This window comes from Meles meles, chromosome 2 (assembly GCF_922984935.1).
Source record: "Meles meles chromosome 2, mMelMel3.1 paternal haplotype, whole genome shotgun sequence".
NCBI classification, from domain to species: Eukaryota; Metazoa; Chordata; class Mammalia; order Carnivora; family Mustelidae; genus Meles; species Meles meles.
Genome location: NC_060067.1, coordinates 10,841,340 through 10,862,674, shown reverse-complemented (window position 1 = coordinate 10,862,674; position 21,335 = coordinate 10,841,340). Strand labels below are relative to the sequence as shown.

Here is a 21,335-nt window from a genome sequence, read left to right as displayed (position 1 = left end):
TCCCCTCCTTCAGAAGCCTCTTCTGATCTACCTTATGCCAAGTAAACCCCTGCCTCACTTTTTTTGTGCAGAGCACTTGGTGCTATCGAAGCCTGCCTTGTTCATCTATTTATTATCAGTTTCTTAGGAATTTTGTGTGTCTTATTAATGAACATATTCCCTTTCCCTCTGGGGATGCTTGGAACATAGCAGACGCTAAATATTTGTTGAATTTGTAAATGTGTTGGATTATTTAATCTTCATGGGAACCTTGAGGCTCAGAGAAGCTGGCAAATGATTTGACTGCTCAAATCTCCAAGGCATTTTCTTTTCTACTATAATCTTGACAGCTGATCTATATCCTATTTGCATTTAGTTTTATATTTTTAGTGTGAGTATAGAGAAGGAAAAAGATATGTATCAGGATGAAATTGTGTATAAGAGCCATATCCCTGAAAGAAGATATTCTGCAAATGTGCAAAGGTAATGGGTTTCTCGATGGCATTGTCCACCAGTAAAGGTTAGGGTAAAAAGAAAGAAGGAAAGAATCAAGGAAGGAAGCTTACCTTTATTAAACAGGTAGTAGGTGCAAAACACAAAACTGAGTGTTTTCTTGTATGTCTCCTAATTGGAATCTTAAAGCAGTCCTGCCATGTTGCTACTGTTCCCCCAATTTCATTGGTGGAAAAACTGAGGCTCCCAGAGTTAAGTACTTTGCTCCAGGTGATACATATGTTCAGTAGCAGTGCTCAATTTTTAAAACCCAGGAGGTCTACCTGACACCCAGCTTCTGACTTTTTTTTACGCTCAGATGGTTGCTTTGCAAGATGGATATGCTCCTAAAATAGAAGAGAGGAAAATGTGAATTCAGTGCATATCCACATAGATTATAACAGATATCCGAAGCCCAGGAATAAGTTATACGGACAATATGGAAAACAGACTTCCAGCATTCAGTGCCTGAGCATATAATTGGATGAATCGAATACAGCGTGAACATTTGGTTCTCTGGCAGAGCTTATGTACGGTATGACATAGAGCAGCTGTCTCCAGAGAAAGTTCTTTGTTTCTAGACCGGTGCGACACAAGCAGCATTTGAGCAATTCGGGATTTTTTTTTTTTTTTCTGCTTTCACTATAAATAGAGTTCATGGAATTCTGCATGTCAAAGTTAATGCAATGAAAAGAAGTCACAGAATATGGAAATAAACCTTAACTCATCCTATAAACTAAGAAACATGTTTGGCATCAGGAGGCCGTAAAAACGCTGTCATTACTTGGATGGATTCTGAGGTCTTATTTAGCATATGAAATTGCAGAGCAGATCCTATTATGTAAGGAGACAGGAGGACAGCGTAATGTGGCTACAGACTGAAGAACTTTGTGCCCTTCAGGGGAGAGTTAACAGGACAGATCTACACAGAGACGTGTGATAAGAACGAGGAAAATGAATGAATGGGTGCCGTATGTATGTGTGCCTGTGGCTGAAGCCGGGTTGCTGGATAATACTCAGATGTCAGATTTCCGTAAGGCCAACATGTGACTCAAAGCTTGCCACTCAACAGAGAATCCTGGGCTGTGCTGGTATTAAGAGGCTGGCTGGAAGCTAGGCTCCCACTGTGCACTAGCCTAACTCCCTGTCGTTGTCTGTGTGTGGGTGGGTGTGCATGTGTGTGCGTGTGTGTGTGAGGGTATACATTTTTATGCAGTGGGTGTTTAAAGAGCTAAGCACTGAAGCTGGTTTTCCACAAACGATCATCACGAGCACTCCAGACAAACCAAACTTCCTCTCTTGGTATTTTTTTTTCCCCTTGCTTTCATCTTTTTTTTTTTTTCCTTTTTGCAAATCCCAAAGAGAGAACCCCCAACATCCAGCCTATAGGATTGAGATGATTTTCTCTCACCTGTCCATGTGGGTGCCCTCTCAAGGTTAGAACTGAAGCTATGTGGGACCGGCGTATTCTCAAGCATCAGATGAGAGGAGCTGCGTGAAGGAGTAGCAGACCCAGGAGGAAGAGAGCCTCTGCCCTGTTACCATGAACAGCAGCCTGCAGGTTAACCTGCCCAGAAGCTGGGCTACTTCAGGTGGCTCACTCCAGGAGAAGTCTGAGCATTCTTTTTTTCTTTTTTATTACTATAGGATGGAGGATGAAGCTGTCCTGGACAGAGGGGCTTCCTTCCTTAAGCATGTGTGTGATGAAGAAGAAGTAGAAGGTGAGCATTGTGGGTCTGGGGAAGTGTGTTTTCATAGACCTGTGTCTTCGTAGATAATAGCACTCATGCATTTCATAGAGCTTATATTTTTGAAGTTAAAAACTCAAGCTTTTCTATGGGGTATTATTAGTCTGCACATTTTGCTTCCACACCGAAAGTAATTTTAAGAACTTGATTGGACCATTAGAATCTGTATCAGTGTGGTCCTGCATGGTTAAAAAAAAGGGGGGGGTGTCTTACTTTTGAAGCAGGTGCCTATGTTAGTCGTGCCTTTCAGTCAAAAATAAATATTTTGCCAGTTAGTTACCACCTTGTGATGACTAATTCAAAGAAGCTGCTGGATTTATATAAATGTATTTGGCAGCATCTTCTAATACTCTTTCTTACAGCTTACAGGGGAGAGAAACAGATGTTACAGAAGGAGAATGATATCATTGTTGCAGGAAAAATGGGTATAAACTGAGGTTATAAAGTGGGGTGATCATGGATGAGTTTCCATTAGGAAATGATGGATTTTTTTTTTTTTTTTACTTAAAAAACCTCCAGGACCTCTTTCGAAATGTTGCTCAGTGCCTGTTAAAAACCAAATAAGAGTTAAATTTTAGTTGGTGCTATTATGCTTTTCAGCGTGCCCCTCTTTTCTTGTCTCTTGAATTATCAGTAATGTGTGCATAATACTATTTATTTGATAGTGAGAAGACAGGGCTCAATTAATGTTTATTAAAGTAATTAAAGGCATCGCAGACATACAAGATGTAATTAATATTTACAATGAGATTTTAACAAAATAATCAATATCGTCGACAGTACTCATAAAGTTAAATGAAACTTGCAAGTGAACTGTGTCTTATATTCTTTCCTTTAAAATCACCAGAGAGACAATTCATATGTGTTTTGGAAACTCTAATCTGATTGGTGCCATTTGGCAAATGCTTAACTGCTTACCGAAAATTTGGACCAGTGTGGGGGAGGGGTTGGAAGAAAGAAGGTGGGTATTTTGTGTTCTGGAGTGATTCTTCAACCAGATTGAGCACCAGGTCCTGGGCACGTGATGCCTTCTTGTCCCTCCTGGAATAGTCAGCATAGTGTGGCCATGATGATGTTTCTCATGTTTGCTTACTAAGTTTCTTCTGGCCGTGTAAGGCCCTCACCCTCCACTGCCCTCTTTCCTTCATTTATGCTCTTGACTCTAATAAGAATTTGATGCCTAAGTTTCTTAGGAAAAAGGAAACTATTTTCCTTCACATTGTTTTATGGGTTCCTTGCGCTTTTACAGCATGACTGTGGGAAAATGTCAAGTTAGTGCAAACAAAATAGTAAAGCTTGTGTCTTAAGGTTCTTGTGCCCCTGGTGTTAAGTCTCCATTGTGGTGACTGTCACTGTCCCAGTGTCAAAGAGGACATAAGAATCTTTAAGTTATAGCATATGAATGTAAGAAATACTATAGGATTGAGTGAATATACACTTTAGGGTCAATTAAAGAAGAAAAATCAGTGCGAAGTCTTGGGAGTGAGATTCTGTGTGTGTGTGTATGTGTGTATGTGCGTGTGCGCGCGCGTGTGTGTGTTTTCCTTGAGAATAATGTTCTAGCTTAGTTCACAGGAGATGTAAATCACTTCTTGAACTCGTAAGGTCTGTAGGATTGACAGCACTCTCCTGTGATAGGATATTGTGCGTGGGTTTCTCGAGACTTTGACTAACCAGTTTATTTCCTAAAGTACTTCCCTTGATTTTCAAGCACAAAATTAAAATAACAATGTAATGAATAGCAGACAAATCTGCAGTCAAGTTTCTTTAAGAAAAAACAAAAAGACAACAAAATATGGTAGAAACATCTGTAAAATTGTTTGGGTTTGTGATGACGAAACTTGCCGCATGGATATTGTATATTTTTGTATTCTGATAAGACTTCTGTTCTAAGATTATCTTTCATGTTGATTGGAGACTGAGCTGATTACACTTCTTTCGATGCAGTTTAGCTAGTTGCCTGTTACTGCATTTTGAGACCCTATAAGATGGTTGCTTTTGGTGTCATTATTTGGTGGAGAATATCCAACATGCAGGCTCTTCTATAGTACAAGCCTTCTTCTTCTTCTTCTTCTTCTTCTTTTAGACAAATGTGTTAGCAGGGGGAGGGGCAGAGGGAGAGAGAATCTTAAGCAGATGCCATGTGGAGCATGGAGCTGGACGTGGGGGTCCGTCCCAGGACCCTGAGATCCTGACCTGCCCTGAAATCAAGAGCCGGTCATGTAACCACCTGAGCCACTCAGGCACTCCTCTGGTACAAGTCTTGGAACTATAGTTAGGGACTATTTATTTCTAATTGAGTGCCCTCTGAGTTGACCCTTCCATTTTTCTCACCTGGCTTCGTCTGGTGGGGGTGGGATCCTTCGATTTTGTAGTAACTCTGGGTGAAGTATAAAGAAGTTGAAATGGAAGGTTTATGACTTAGTTGTGGTCTTAGTGGTTGAGAATGAAAACTGTCAAGAGATCTGATAAAGATTCATAGTTTGAGCGGGAATGTTTTCCACAAGGATGCCAGTCCATCTCATGTTTCTAACTGCGTAGAGAAGAGTGCATTTGGAGGAAAGTAAACCATTATCTTGTTCTGAAGTAGTTGAGTTTCTGGTATGTTTATGGCAGAAGTAAGTGCTCCACTTTTAAGGACCAGAAATCCAAAGTGCAAGGAGCTGGAACACGTTTCATTCTTATTATCACGTTTCCCTTTATCCAAGTAATTTCTCTTGCTTCCAGGGTAAACATGAAGTATAATGCAGCACACTTGGCAAAAGAAAACTTAAAACAAAATTTTGTTTTTTGAAATAATTTGCACAAATAAGATATTCTCCTATTAAGTGATTATGAGCATGACTAAGGTCCAATAGTAGCTTTAGTTACTTTGAAGTGCTCATGCTTTTGAAAATCTTCTTAGGGTCCCTTAATTTGTGATAATCAGAGTCAGCTCAGCCTGAAGGTGAGAAGAGCTTGATGCTCTCACACAGTTCCTTCTACTGCTGTAGTTCTGTGAAGGGGAGAGAGACTGAGACTTCCCACCATGCCTTCAGTTCACCTGGTTCAACTTTACTCTCAGTGGGTGGCATGATGCTTAATCCATGGTCTAAAAACTCGACAGAAAGCCATCAACTGCAAAGCTCACTAAGAATAGAGTGAGTCAGAAGAGGAGTCATCTTCTGTTTAAATAATGAATTTATGTGGGATATATTTAAAGACCTAAACCTCATTTTCACATAATTTCCTTCATGTGCATTTGAGTTAATGATTTAAAGAGATATTCTTTATAAAAAAAAGGCAGGCAAATGCCAATTTCAATCTTTAAAATAAAGAGAAGATTTTCTATCTGTTCTTGCATTGGTTGCCTTTTATCAAAGTATATGTATATGTGTATAGTTTTAAAGTTAACATTTTAGTCACAAAGGGGTTACTGTAGATAAATTCATTTAAAATTTCGAAGTTTCAGATACTCATACTTGTTTCTGTACCAAAAGACGTCAGCCCCAGACCAGGCACTTCTACAGAATTGGTCTGTAGGTGATAAACTGACATTATCAGAATGACCTAGAAATGCTGGCCATGAGGTATAACACTAAATTTTCATTTCAGATGCTCTTAGGGGAAATTGCCAAATTTTATTGGGTGACCAAGGTTGAGATTGGAAGAAAGAGTCTCATGTAGCTTTCTCCAAACAGGAAATCCTATGGATGTTTTATCCTTAAAAAAGCCAGCCAAGATTTTGGATCTGTATGTTATAAACAGATTACTTAATATTCTCATATTTTGCAATAGGGGAAAAGAGCAAACTCCACCTTATCCTTTGAGATAAGGCCTTGGCTCTGCAGGGCTAGGTAACTTCCCAGCAAGCCTTGGCAACTCTGACTTTATGAGGAGGGGCCTTTTCTTAACATCAAGTCTAACCAGCAACTCAGGAAGCATAAAATACAGCAAGACAATATTGGCCGAAACGTGTCTCCATTTCTGAAGTGTGATCAGTGCTCTCAAAGCTATTATGATATATTGTGGTGTTTTCCTCTTTCATTGAAAACCAAGTCCAGAAGGAAGTGTGCTCCCATCTGTCCAAATGGAAGAATAATTTTACAAATTCCCATGTCTACTGATGGACATTAAGAGCGAGAATCGTTAAAAATCCATGGAGTTTATGGGAGGATTATTTTTAGGGAAATAGAAGTAAAGAGGTCGAACAGGGTCTGGAACAGAGTAGATGTTTACTAAATATTTGTTAAAAGGAAGAACTGAATACACGAATATATAACATAAACCGAGGAAAGCATATGCAGAATTATCTTATATAATCCTCTAAAGTCTTTGAAGTTTCAGTCAGAAATTTGGTTCCCTTAGTGCTCTTAATCAAATGAGACAACATAGCCTCGACAGGTCCGGTCCTTGCTATGGCTGCTCTTTGATTTTGAAGAAATCATTGACATTTATGTTGTTTGTATATCTGTATTCACAGGTAAAAGAGTCTCCTTAAACATGTCTCTGTCACTCACTTCCCTCCTACACTGTCTTTTGAAGACAGAAACTAAACTAATGAAATGGTGGTGTTTGTCTTTTTGGAGGTCAGGATCTTCACATTTTACAGACATGAGATCACAATGACTTAACCCTATTTTTCACTAGAGGATATCACGATGACGTATTTATGTGTATCGGGGGAGGTAACGTTCTAAAGAGAAAGTGGGGCCGGGTGGACATTTCTTAATAATTACAATGGCGAAAAACGTAACTGCCGAGAAGGAGTGAATGAAAACCTATCGGATGGGAAGGGAGGGGCCGTGTTGGAGCTGCGGCTATTCTGAGCGCTGGCTGCAAGTGTCCGGTTGCATTTTGCTGACCTCTTCTCTGCTGTTCAGTCTGATTGTCAGATGCTGTGTGTACAGAGGAAACAGACAAATAATTGCTGAAGGAAAAGCCTTCTTGAAAGAAACCTGTATCCACCCACTGGAGAGCTTTAAAGAAACGCGATGAGGTGTGTAAGGGTTGGTATGTGAACAGCAGCATGGGTTTCCCAGAGCAGGTTGTGGCCATCTAGACATTTCTCGGTGCCCTGCTGCTTTCTCATCCTGGCCTCAGCTGAAAGCCCGCCAGAGTCCCTCGAGCAGGCAGGGCTTAGCTCAGGAGCTATTTGATACCTGCTGCATCAGTGAAGTTAAATATTGGCTTATAGATTTCTTTAACTTCAAGGGACAGTGATGGTAACTCCTCGGGTTTTGAAACTGGAATCAGACATTCCTTCCTGGAGTTTTCCAATTGTAGGGATTTCTCCAAGCAGTACAGTATGGACTGATGCTCTCTTGAAGACGCCCTCTGTCCTAGATGTCTACGTTCTTTTTCCACAGTAAAAAGAAGAAATTGAACTTGGTAGTTGGGTTGTTTTTTATAAGGATCCAGAAATTCTGAAATAATATACTTTCAGCAATTTTGTCTGTAGATTGAATTTCTTTTTAGGCGCTTTCTATGTGGTCATATTTTTGAAACGTATTGTTTGATCCTTATTTTGGGGACATAGTTGATTTTTTTATTGTCTCATTTTTTATTTTTTATATTATTTTTTAAAAGATTTTATTTATTTATTTGACAGAGAGCGATTAAAAGTAGACAGAGAGGCAGGAAGAGAGAGAGAGAGAGAGAGAAGCAGGCTCCCCTGCTGAGCAGAGAGCCCGATGCGGGGCTCAATCCCGTGGCCCCGAGACCACGACCCAAGCTGAAGGCAGAAGCTTAACCCACTGAGCCACCCAGGCGCCCCTATTGTCTCATTTTTAAAATTAGGACAATTGTTAACGCTGAGTGGCTAAGCATCCGTTTGGGAATATAAGTTTTAAAACTTTTGTCTTGTCTGTTGCAATCATTACATAAGTGAAGGGAGCAAATTGCAGTTTGGATTTTGAGATTCTCGCTGTGTAAAATGGGGGTAATAGAACGTGCCCTTTCCCATAGAATTGTCTTCGATAATTACTGGAATCTATGTTGCTGCTGCACCTAGCATTGGGAACAGGGGTGCTTTCTACTGTACCACTTTCTATACTTTTTCTTTCTGGATGATACAGTTTCACCAATAATTTTCAATAATTTCATTCCAAAAATTCTAACTGGCCCAAGTGTTTTTTATTTGCTTAATTCATTTGTACCAACATCTATCCTTTGCCTTCCTAAGCACACTTACCTTTTGCTTCTTGTCTTGGAAAAGGCAAGCAGAATGATCCAGTTAAGTTTCCCAAGGCCTGCTGTCTGTTTCTCTTTGGTCTCATTCTGGTTCCCTTTAAGCTCTGGGTGTGAGATCTGATTTTCATGGTTAGATTGGTCTGATACATATTGCCCTAGTTTGTAAAATTGTCTTCTTTTCCAAGAAGAGGCATATTAACTATAATTGTATACAGGTTAAAATACAAGTGTGTGCCCATTGTCTAATGAAGCCTGTAAACTTGCTTCTTCTGGAAAACAGATTTAAGTGTATGGTATTTTTCCACCAATGAAGAGGATTCAGGGGTCATGATATATCTGTATCTATCACGTGTATAAATGTATTTTCTGTGAGATTTTATATTCCTCCGCTCCATCCAGCACGAACTAGAAAAATTCTGTTCTTTGTTGGTGATTATGTAATTTAGGTGCCAATTAAATGAGATTATGCAATAGTATAGAAATAATCCCGAGCTAAATATTTCCCCATTTTTGTCATCGGAAGATTCAGAATCATTGGGGGAAATGAGAATTGGGTCTGATGAGGGAGTAAAACTAGGATAACGCGGAATAAAGCTCAGTTGAGGCGCTCTTGTTGCTGTGGTGAGTTTGCTGGTGGTGAGATTTTATTTTATTTTATTTTATTTTTTACATTTTATTTTGCTTTCTCGGCCGATAGCATTTAGAGGACTGAGGTGAGAACCTGCCATGACAGGAGCTTCCAGGAGGTTCCAAGAGCTGTGCCCCTGAGGCTGCTAATTGCCAGGTGGGATGAGGTGAAGGTAGGGAGGGTGGTGAGTGACGTGCGTTGAATCAGCAGTATGGGTGACTTAAATAACTCCCTTCTCTGAATAGCTGCAAAGGCTTTTAAATCCCGTGCATTGTTTTTACCTTTCCGTGGAGTTAGAATGAGAAGGCAGTGCTATATCCAATGTGTTCACCTTTCTTTATACTCTGCTGACTTTGAAAAGAGAAGAGACCCTACTTAAGCCTCTTGAGACATTATTTCATGGACTCTTTTCATGGTGGAATGCTCAATAACTTTTAGCAGGCTGGCACTTCTAGGAAAAAAGTAGGTTTTGAATTTTAGTGACATTGGCCAACAGATCAGCATTAGAGGGACAGAACTGGACATTTGTAGTTCAGTTAAATCACCATCCCCCCTGCAGCGGATGGTTCGGTTTTCAACAAGTAATTCTATCCCTACTGAAAAATAGAGAAAGTGTCTTGGACGTAGACCGAAAGCTTGTAATTGAATCCGATGGATACATGTATTTGACAAATTAGATCAGTATCTGATTGTTCAGGTACTTTCATTCAGTCTGTGCCGTGGGTTAGGGAACATAGTGGAGAACCGGGAGTCTTAAAATCTATGTCTATTTCTGGCTGTGCCCTGCCTGGTGCCTGCCTTTGTGGGTGACATGAGGCCACTCATACTTATGTGACTACATTTCCTTTATGCAAAGTGCAGTTAGTAATCTATCTTCTTATCTAGCTGCCAGAGATGGCTTCGAGGTTTCTTGGACAATACCTGAAAACATACTTCGGTATTGGCAATAAGCCATTGACAGATTACTTAATTTATGAATGTCAGTTTGTTCTACAAAGAAATAGTATTTGTGCCTCCCTATCTCCTAGTTTTGTTAAGAGTATAAGTAAATTAATTTGAAATCCCCAGGATGAACCCTATAAATTTAAGATACGATCTCCCTTGGATATATTCCCTGCCTTTAATTTATTACCAGTGGTTGCTGCTTTCTTGCCAGTGGTTGCTGTGATTCCAGAATGGTTTCAGACTAAAGCTAATACTGATACCTGGTAGTCAACATATTAGTCGATTAGTATCTATGTTAACTCTTCTTACTAACTTTAACTGATGCATAGTGCTTTTTTTGTTGTTTTTGCTTTAAGTTTATCAAAATGTTAAGTATAATTGCAGATATGAACTCTAATATGTTGCTTTTCCAGGCTTATATGTATCCTTGAACACGATAACATATTCTGATTAGGGCCACAGTTAATGTTCAGTCAAATAAGCCAGTCATTATCTGAGGACGAGGTTGGTTGATATGATAATTTAGGGAGCATATCATGTACATGGGTGAGTGTATGTGAGAGGTATATATTTCCAAAAGAGTGACATTAAGTTGAACCTTAAAGGATGAAAGGATAATGGGAGAATCACAGGCAGGCATGGGTGAAGACCCAAAGGTGAGAAGGAGGTAGGCCTGTTTGAGAAGTGGAAATGAGAACGGTATGGCTGGCCCATGGGAATAGGGTGAGAATTTTGATCTGTATTTCCTCTAAGATCCTTTTTAGCTCTAAAAATTTTATAACCACTCTAAGTATTTTAATTGGTTAAATGAAGTGGAGTGCATAGCGGGAAAGACTAAAAGTTTGTTTACTGTTTCTTCAAGTGATCAGTGGTGATCAGTAGAGGACAGGTGTCATAGCCAGACGTCTTCATATTTGGGGCAGTTTATGGAGCGAAGGGTTGTGGATTTGAACTTGTCATTCTAGGGGTGCCTGGGTGTTGCATTCAGTTGAGCATCTGACTCTTGTTTTGGGCTCAGGTCATGATCTCAAGGTCATAAGATCAAGTCCTTCCCCCCACCCCCCAGTTCGGTCTGCACTCAGTAGGGAGTCTGCTGGAAATTCTTTTTTTTTTTTTTAAAGATTTTATTTATTTATTTGACAGAGATCACAAGTAGGCAGAGAGGCAGGCACAGAGAGAGAGAGAGAGAGAGAAGCAGGCTTCCTGCTGAGCAGAGAGCCTGATGCGGGGCTCGATCCCAGCACCCTGGGATCATGACCTGAGCCGAAGGCAGAGGTTTTAACCCACTGAGCCACCCAGGCGCCCCATACCTCTGCCCCTTCCCCAACATGTGCACGTGCGTGTGCGCTCTCTCTCAAATAAATGTTTAAACTTGTCATTCTGTGATTATAAGAGAGAAACATTTTCAGAGAATTCCTGAGGCCTTTCTTCCTTCTAGGTAATTACTAACTTGCAAGGACTCTTTTTTCTTTTCTTCCTTTTTCTGTGTTTTGCAGACAGTGGAAGATGGGAGGGATGGTGGTGGTGAGTGGTAGTGGGAAGGTGGTAAAGGAAACCTTACATATCCAGGCACCAAGAATCCCTGTGTTTATATTATTAACTGTCTATTTGGCTTCGGCTGACTCGCTGGTACATGAAGAGGTTGAGCCCTGTAATGTTTAAGGTCATTTCAGCTCTGGAAGTGTGATTATGTGCTGCCATGCCCGTGAATGTTGTCCTCTTTGCTGGGCATGTAGAAAACCATAGCCATGGAGATTCTGGGACTGGACTTACTTAGGCTAATTTAAGTCTCTCAGAGCACTTTCCCTAGTTCTTGGTCATTGTTTTAGTCCTATGGCATTATCCGTATCTCATTTACACTGTGAGAGGAGGGAATTATGTGAATGAATATTCAATATTTGACACCCGATTAGCCATGAGTGCATTAACTCTGCGGTGGATTATCTGTCTACACCAACTAAAGACTGTTCTTCCTATTGCCCAGCCGAGGCGTGGCTGGTGCTAAAAGGGAAGCCGTAATAGAGCTGGAGATGGACAATGTGGGTAGGATGAGAGTGTGAATGTGTACATTTATGTGTCTCTCTCAGCTGCCTCTCTGGCTGCAATCGTAAATCCAGTTATCAATGACCATTGGATTAGCCATTGTTTTCTCTCTTCCAACCTGCTTCCCATTCAGTTGTGCAAATGGTGATCGCGAGAGAAAGAGTGGAAACTGCCAGTTCTCAGGGTTTGGATCACAGGCGGGTTTTGTCTTACAGCGAGCGTGTGTACTGCACACTAAAAACTCACCAGGTCTTTTTGGGTTCTGGGGTGTCAGGATGAGTGGAGGGGTCGTCTCTTCCTGTTGGGTGGTTCTTCCTCACTCTTAGCACTGCCCTGCTTGGCGCTGGCCTTCCCAAGTCTTTGGGAGTCTTTGCAGTCCATCCTGCTCAGGCAGACCAAAGGACAACAGCTCCTGGGGGTTGGCACTTACTGTGTGAGGACCCTGGGTGACACTCTGCCCAGAGCAGGTGGAGATTGTCAGGCACGTGTTTCTGGGCAGGGTGAGGGAAGATTGAGGTTATAGAGGGTCTTGTCTCTGTTGAACATTTAAACCTTGTATAATGACTAAAGCAGCCCGCTGAAGGGCAAGTTAGACTTGGTCTCAAGTTGGCTCTTCTGTCCTCATGAATGTCTTCCCTAGAGAGCAGAGGGGTTTCACAAGTTGGTATCAGGGCTCAAGTGTGGTAGGAATAAGGAGCATTCATGCTCTGTATTTCCGCCCCCCAGAAAGGGAAGGGAGAAGGAGAATCAACACTTGTGTGGCACCTTTGTGTACCATACATGGGGGGAGACACTTTACTGTCGTGGTTTGATTTGGACTCTCCGTAAACATGAGCTCTCTCTCTCTCTATGTCTCCTGATGTGTGAAGACTATACGGATATCTCTCTATATGTACCTGTATCTAGTAGATATAGACACACATAGATTATAATTTATGTCTGCAGGTGACTAGAAAAGGGCTTTTACTAGGGTGACGTTAAAATTACTTTGGAGAGTCAACTTTTGAGAGATTGTGGAACACTTCAGAACTGTACTTTATGAAAAATAAGATGACTTTTAGTGCTGTTCCTGCATTAGGTTTCTGTGCTACATTTAAGTGGTTGTTTTAGCCTAGATATTTTCAAATAATTGATGACCACTGAACATATGAAATTTATATTTCTTTACGATATTCACTAATTCGAGCTTTTTATCATGCTAGTCACTTTTTGCCTCTTACTAGCTATTAGTAATGGTAACTGTAATGGAATCTTAACCTCAGTGTGTGGTCTTCGAGTCATCCTGGTACCTAAGGACTATTAGAACTTTGCTAGAAATGAGCACTTAAAGGACAGGTGGACAAGTTTACTGACTTCAAGGACAGGAGGTTAGCTGAGTAACCATAAGCTTGACTCCCTCTCAAGACGTTCTTCCTGTAGCTGTTTGCTCCTGCCTAGAGATTGTTATCATCATCATCATCAAATATTAAATATTAAAAGCACTGTACTTAGTAAGCAGCAGATAACAAGCTGAGATTTCTTATCAGTCTTGCTTGGGGAACCTCAGGTTGCCTAGAGGATTTCTTTGAGGCTTTCAGTGGACAAAATTCCCATGCAGTTCAGTGGGAAGAAAAGTATTTCCCTGTTTTTCATCACTTAGGCTGTTTATTTCCTTGCATGCCTAATCTTAAGTGTAATTGGTAGCATTAATATTAAAAGAGATTAGTCATCAGCATTCAAAATTATTTATAAAAAATTACATAAGTAATACATGATTTTCTATTAACAAACATATGCATTAGTTTTTTTTTTTTTTTTTTAATGTGAAAAGTGACCCTTATCCAAAAGACAAAAAGAGAAACCAGCCCTTGTCTTGTGTAGTGGTATATGTTTGAAATGCAGACCCTCCTGCAGACATTTCATCAAGGTCTGACTTTCCCCCTGTTAATTGCAAAATTACTCCATGCCCTTGGAAGGGGGTTTTCTTTTCATGAGCTGTTATTTATGCCCCAGTAAATTATAGAAATGTTACCTTGGTTATATCTTATTAGAGCCGCTTATGGACACTGTTCTGTATTTGTGAGTAAATAAGCTGACAAATTATTTGTATTTCATTTATTAAAGTATTTCAGATTATATATACTGATCTATTTCTTATTTTTTTTAAAAGAACGTATAACAACTTTATTTTATTCTTCCAGGATTTTATTTAAATTCAAGTTAGTTAACATGTAGTGTAGTATTGGTTTTAAGAGTAGACTTTGGTGATTCATCACTTACGTAGAACACCCAGTGCTCATCCTAACAAATACCCTCCGTGATTCATCACTTACATACAACACCCAGTGCTCATCCTAACAAGTACCCTCCATAATGGCCATCGTTTATTTAGCCCATCCCGCCCCCCCAACCAATCACCCCCCATGCTCCCCCGTGCTGTGCCGCCTCCCCTCCAGCAAAGTGTCAAACCCACAGCCTCTGTGGCATCTGGACGTGATACTATGATTCTGTTTAAGGTTCTTGTTCCTGTACTTCTAAAAAATCTTTGACGTTTGTTTTGGTTTAAGAAGTAAAGTCTATAGCATCTTTTTAAAATCTGTCACTCATCCAGTAGCTCTGCCTCCTCTTCTGTATTTTTCTTTTCATAATTAAAATAGAAATAATAAATATCCCTTAATTTTGCTTCCCTCCCTTGCATCCCTCTTGGCAATAGATACAGCGTGTTTTAGGCATCTTGGCATAAAATCAGCTTTCTTTAGCTAAGTCAGGGAAGGCAGTATTTGACTTATATTTTGGGAATATTGCTGATTAGTTCTAGAAGGATGATATAAAGTGCCAAGGATTGTGGAATCTTTGAACTGGAGAAAACAGAAATTCAGTTGATTATAGGAGGAGCAAGAATGTGGATAAAATTAAATTTGGAACCCCCCTCAGTGCTTAGTAAGAGATATGTGTAAGAGGATGGGGATGGAAAAGATTTTACCTGTCCTCTGGTGATCCTTTAGATAGATCTAAATCTACAGGTCTAAATTTTTGCCTAGAAATCTGCCCTCCGTCACAGCTACACTCAGCCATCCCCAACCTCCCCAACCCCTTCTCTCAGTACTGACATCTCTGCTTTTTTTTTTATCTTTAAAATCTAGTGTTTATTTTATACTTACAGCATATCTTTTTTTTAATTGACATATAATGTATTATTTGTTTCAGGGGTACAGGGCTGTGATTCATCAGTCATACACAACTCATAGCACATACTCTTCCCAGTGTCCATAACCCAGTCTCTCCATCCCTCCCACCCCCTTACCCTCCAGAAACCCTCAGCTTTGTTTCCTGAGATTAAGAGTCTCTTATGGTTTGTCTCCCTCTCTGGTTTTGTCTTGTTTCATTTTATTCCTCTCTTCCCCCATGATCCTCTGCCCTGTTTCTCAAATTCTGCATATCAGCGACATCATATGATATCTTTCTCTGATTGACTTATTTCACTTAGCATAATACCTCTAATTCCATCCACCTCATTGCGAAGGGCAGGATTTCATTTTTGATGGCTGCATAATACTCCACGGTGTGTGAGTCTATATAAAGGTCACATTTTCTTTACGTATTCATCTGCCAATGGACATCTAGGCTCTTTCCATAGTTTCCATAGTTTAGCTATTGTAGACATTACTGCTATAAACATTGGAGGTCAGGTGCCCCTTTGGATCACTACATTTGTATTTTTGGAGTAAACACCCTGTAGTGTAATTGCTGGGTCATAGGGTAGCTCTATTTTCAACTTTTTGAGGAACTTCCATGCTGTTTTCCAGAGTGGTTGCACCAGCTTGCCTTCCCACCAACAGTGTAGGAGGGTTCCTCTTTCTCTGTATCCTCACCAGTATCTGTTGTTTCCTGAGTTATTAATTTTAGCCATTCTGAGTGGTGTGAGGTGATATCTCATTGTGGTTTTGATTGTATTTTCCTGATGCTGAGTGATGTTGAGCACTTTTTCATGTATCTGTTGGCCATTTGCATGTCTTCTTTGCAGAAATGTCTGTTCATGTCTTCTACCCGTTTCTTAATTGGATTCTTTGTTCTTTGGCTATTGAGTTTGATAAGTTCCTTATAGATTTCGGATATTAGCTCTTTATCTGATATTTCATTTTGCAGATATCTTCTCCCATTCTGTCTCTTGTCCTTTAGTTTTGTTGATTGTTTCCTTTGCTGTGCAAACACTTTTTATCTTGATAAAGTCCCGTTAGGTCATTTTTGCCTTCGCTTTCCTGGCTTTTAGCATGTATCTAGGAAGAAGTTGCTGTGGCTGAGGTCGAAGAGGTTGCTGCCTGTGTTCTCCTCAAGCATTTTGGACATCTCAGCTTTTATTTATTTTTTTTTAAAGATTTTATTTATTTATTTGATAGACAGATCACAAGTAGACAGAGAAGCGGGCAGAGAGAGAGCAAGGGAAGCAGGCATCCTGCCGAGCAGAGAGCCTGATGCAGGGCTCGATCCCAGGACCCTGGGATCATGACCTGAGCAGAAGGCAGAAGCTTTAACCACTGAGCCACCCAGGTGCCCCGGACATCTCAGCTTTTAAAAAATATTTGTATACTGCCTTATTCCAAAAACAGTGTAGTGTGAAGGGAAGATAATAGTTGAAAAGCTGGAAGAGTGAGGTATATAAATGCATGTTACGAAACTTTGCCTACCTGCCGCTGGTTGGCCTGAGATTTGTGTCTTGTATTTCTAGCAGGCAGCTCAAGGAAGCAAGTGTAATCAGTTATAAGACTGAGAGTATAAATACCGTGTACTATATAGTATAACCAGCCCCCACCCTCCCCGCCAAGAAAAAGCCGAACTAACAAACCACCGCTAATGATGAGGTGATGAGGTACTCACCTTGATGTTGATACATGAGAGCTATTTCTTCTCTGGGATTTAATGAGTTAGTTGGTGACGGTATCCGTGAGTTCCCCGAACCTTGGTTTCTTTGCCTGTACAATTAAGACAGAAGTATTTAATTTGTCTGGTTGTGATGTTTGCACGAGGTAATAGATATGAGACCTAGGCAGAACCTGGCACGTTTAAGTATCCAACAAATTGTTGCTATCATCTGTATGTACAGTAAACACAGTAATATGTTTCCTAAATGAGCTAATAGATCTGTCTTGCATATAGAGGCATCTGGTGTTTAAGTACCCAGTCCTTTATAGAATTTTGAGTTTGGCTGGAGTAAAACCCTCTTCTGGTTTGATGGGTTTAATTCTACAAAATTCTAAGTCGTCTTTGGTGGTGTCTGTGAAAGCCTCTTTAACTCAAATGACTACAGAGTTACTAAGTGTAAGAGTTCTCTGTTGGTCTGAAAACATGATGGCGACTATCAATGACATGAATTTAGAAATATCTCAGGAATTGGAAGAATTGGACATGATAGCATCGCAGTACTTCTGCTTTCGGCTGAGGTGGAGCAGGTGAGGATAGGAAGAAGGATAGGAAGATGCAGGCATCACCTAGTGATAATTTCTGACATCCAGAGATAACTAGGAAAGCCATGTTTTCTTCCCAGTAGTATTAGCTGTGGGATGGGTGATGAGACATTCCCAAGACACTTGGAGTTTGTTGGGAACTTTCACCATCTGTCAGAGAAAGGCACGCAGGGTATTTATTTGAACACATGATATGGAGGCCATTGCCAAATCAAGGGCTGAATGCCCTTTGACTCACCCCTAAATGAACACCTTCAGATGTAGATTCCAGAAGTTTCACTTTTTACAATTTTAGTAGCAAAAATGCAAACTTTATTTTCATAATATTTAAAACAATCACCTTCAATTTTTTTTCTCCTTGAGCGTAGTTGAAACAAGTACCTTTTCTTATGAATTACAGCTATTTTAAAATAATTATTGCTTCTCCTTAAGAAGAAGTTTTCTGTGAAATTCTAGAAGCAGTTTTTGGTGACATTTCTACCAGAGAGGTTCTATTTTATACACACAGACACAGACACACACACACACTTATTTTTTAAGTCTAAAATTCTCTTACAAGTTAAGCAGGTATCTGTCCCCGAGTCTTTCAGCAGCTACGGTTTTGTAGACTCTTGCTGGATTGGAAAGCTTGTCTGTCAAGTTTCTCATCTTTTACTTTAAATGTAAAATCATACTACACCCTCAACCTTTGTGGATTTCCTAAGTGCCTGCTGTCATTTTTATGAGTTGCAATTTTAAAAATAGCCATCAGTATTCATGACATATTTCTGAGACAGGTTAAGATATTTTATTGAAAATAAATATTGAAATCCAGCTATGAGAGCCTTATCAACAATAGTGTATTTTCATCAGTAATTCTGCTGAAGACAGGTGTTCTGTGGGTGCTGCAAGAGTCTTCCGTTCGAGCTCATTTTACTTTTGGTATTTTTGTTACTCGGCATGTACGGCTTATGAAATATGTGGTCACCACCTTGAGAAAGCGTTCCTTCCCTTCACTCTCCAGAGCAAGAGTGTCTTGCTGTCCTCTCATGGGTGAAGAAGCTGAAGTGGGCAGTGACTGAGAAGTAATTGAGGAAACACAAGCACCGTCCCTGAGTTCCTAAAGGTTTATTTAACTGCAGGACGATGCTCTTTCTCTTCTCCCCAAACCCAAGACAGAAAAGGAAAATTTAGTTACCCAAAATGTGTGAGAGGAAAAGGAGGATGCTTTGAGTTTTGCCCAGTGTCATGATTTCTTCTGGCAGCTCTTGGAAAGCAATATCTTCTTTACTCGGGGAATATTCTGTTCTGCTGTGCTGTAAGGATGCCCACAAAAAAGCTCACAGCTATGTGGGCACCATAGAATTGTAGCTTCCCAGAGGCCATCACTGGGAGTATTAAGAGTGCTTGTAGGGGATGGGAGTGGGATCAGAAAGTGCACAACTGCCCATGTGTGTGACGGATCTTTTTGGGTTGGTGGAAATATTCTAAAATTAATTAAGGGGATGGTTGTAAAACTCTGTAAATATACTAAAAATCTTTGAATTATACCTTAAAATGAGTGCATTTTATGCATGTAAATTATACCCCAATAAAACCGATAAAAATATCTGAAACTTGGGGTGTCTGGGAAGGAACCACAGTTCTGCTTGGTATCGGGGCTCCAGAGAGCATCATCATATCTGAGAGCTTCCCCACCTGTGTGAAAATGTGTGTTAAAGTGACTGAAGGGTGTGTGTGTGGGGGGGATCACCTGAGGCAGCAGCTAGGGAAGATGGGGATAAGTTGCATCTTATTCATAAGGTGGTGGGGAGGGGGGGTGATTGTGGGAGGGCATGTGATCATGGTGTGAATAAAATGGCACCATTTTTGTGGCGTTGTCACTCTAGTTAGGTCCCAGGTTGGGAACATTCCTCTCCGTGGGCTTTGAAAGCTCACTCTCTGAATCATTCTCTTTGGTTAGGTTGACAACAACACTTTAGAGTCAGAAATCTTACCTTAAAATGATATCAGCCCATAGAAACGATCTTTCAAATGACTTATCAAAGACCCTGTGGATAAATAAATTAAAAAAATCTTTCTGTGTAATATCAGTATGACTAATGTAGCGTCGCTGCCATTTCTTTATTGCTTAGTTGCCATTATTTAATAAGATGTAGAAAATATTTAATGTGACAGGTTTTTAAATTTTCTAGCTTCTTAATTCTTTTCATGACGTTTTCCTAATTCCTGAATGAAAGCTACCAAGCTCTCAGTGTTTGATTTACTAAAGAAATTGGTTGGCTTTGCTTACATACATGGTGTGACTTGAGACAAAGCGGCGGGGCTCCCTCCGTAACTGGAGCACAGGAAACAATTGACACTGTTTCTTAATTCACATTGTTTCTGAGACATTTCCTACTTCCTAGTATAATATAGCTTTCCCATGAGAACAATTTGCTTGCAAATGGTTAGACATGATAAATTTCTCATTGGCACTCATTCTGGGAGGAGAATTTCACTGTGCTTTGTAATAGTTGAGTTGGTGTGTGTGTGTGTGTCTGTGTGTGTTGGGGGGAGTTTCATACTTTATATAGATGCCTCCAACTTCATTCCAAATACCAGACTTTTTTTTGGAATGCTAACCCATTCACTTAGGGATCTGTATTCCTTAGTTGGAAGCTCTCGCCTAGAGGAGCATATAACTGTTTTAATCCTTCCAATTCAAGGGAACACCCTTGTGAATTATACTGTATTTAGATATGCCTGATGAGTTCCTGTGGAAAGTAACTCATAGCACTTTATATTAGACATACCGCGTGTATAAGTTTTGCACGTTAGGTGTGTAATATTCTCTGTGGCCTTGTAAAGTGGTCATCAAGTAGTAATTCTAGAATAGAATAGGAAGTGGGAAAGGTGAGATAATCTCATCTAATTTGCGGTTCAAAAAAGAAAAGAAAGTTTTCACATTACTTCTGAGATGGTGGTTCCTGCATTCAGAAGTTATGCTGTATATAAAGTGAAAGTAAAAGTTTCCCAATTAAAAAAAAAAAAAAAGATGTGGAACTTTGAGTTCTCCCCCCCTCCCCCGGTCTTATCAGATTTTGTAAAAATAATATCACTTGTCAGTTTTGCAGCTTCTTCCATCTAGAGAACTAAAAGCATTTCACAATCTTTTTTCCTCATGCCCTTCTCTTCAAGGCAATTTTTGCTGGGCTGGGTTTATTTTTATCATTGCAACAACCAGTTTTTAGAAACTTTTGGAAACGAAAAAAGAAAAATGAGAATGGTACTGTAACTGGCATTCATTTTAGCTGTTTCCTAGTGTGAACATTTGAGTATTTCTAAAATCTTCTCTCCAAGTATGTCTTATTTTTTCTCAATTTGTCCCAGTTCGAAGTCTCTATTCTGCTGATTTGGTAAAAAAAAAAAAAAAAGGAAAAAAAGTTTTAACGCAAAACCTTATGCCCAGCAGAATGACTTCTTGAACTTTGAGTTAGATCTTTATTTTTTGCTGCTCCCAGACCTCCTTTCTCAGCTCCCTGTTCAGTGTATCACAGACTCAGGAAGGTCAGAACTGGATAGGTCTCCTGGGATCACCGGAGGTAAGTCTTTTGTTACACAAATAATGAGATTGAGGCCCAGAATGGTTAAGGGACATGCTCTAGATCGAATAGCTTATTGATGACCCAGGGATGACCAGAATCAAGGATTCCTGATTTCTGGCTTGGTATTTTTTGGTTTCCCTAAACTTTTAAAAGGAGTCTATGTGAACAGAACTGGAGTACACCCTCGCAGAATCCTGGTGCCTGCCAACAGATTGAATTATACTCTAGCGACCTGAAAATTGGGAAGAGATTTTTTTTTTCGAGTTTATTTGTCAAATATAAAATGGTAATGAATTCATAGACATTTCCTTCTGACCAGAGG

General features: G+C 40.0%; 1 protein-coding gene across 2 annotated transcripts in view; it reads left to right on the top strand.

Moving 5' to 3' along the window:
• The window catches only part of SLC4A4 (solute carrier family 4 member 4), a 353,934-nt gene that overhangs the window by 45,654 nt on the left and 286,945 nt on the right, over window positions 1–21,335 (top strand). For both annotated transcript variants that reach the window (XM_045987257.1, XM_045987268.1), the window contains one exon: window positions 2,119–2,192. In XM_045987257.1, coding sequence (XP_045843213.1) covers window positions 2,120–2,192 — 73 coding nt within the window. In that variant the 5' untranslated portion in view covers window position 2,119. Of the gene's footprint in view, window positions 1–2,118; window positions 2,193–21,335 lie in introns of those variants that run through there.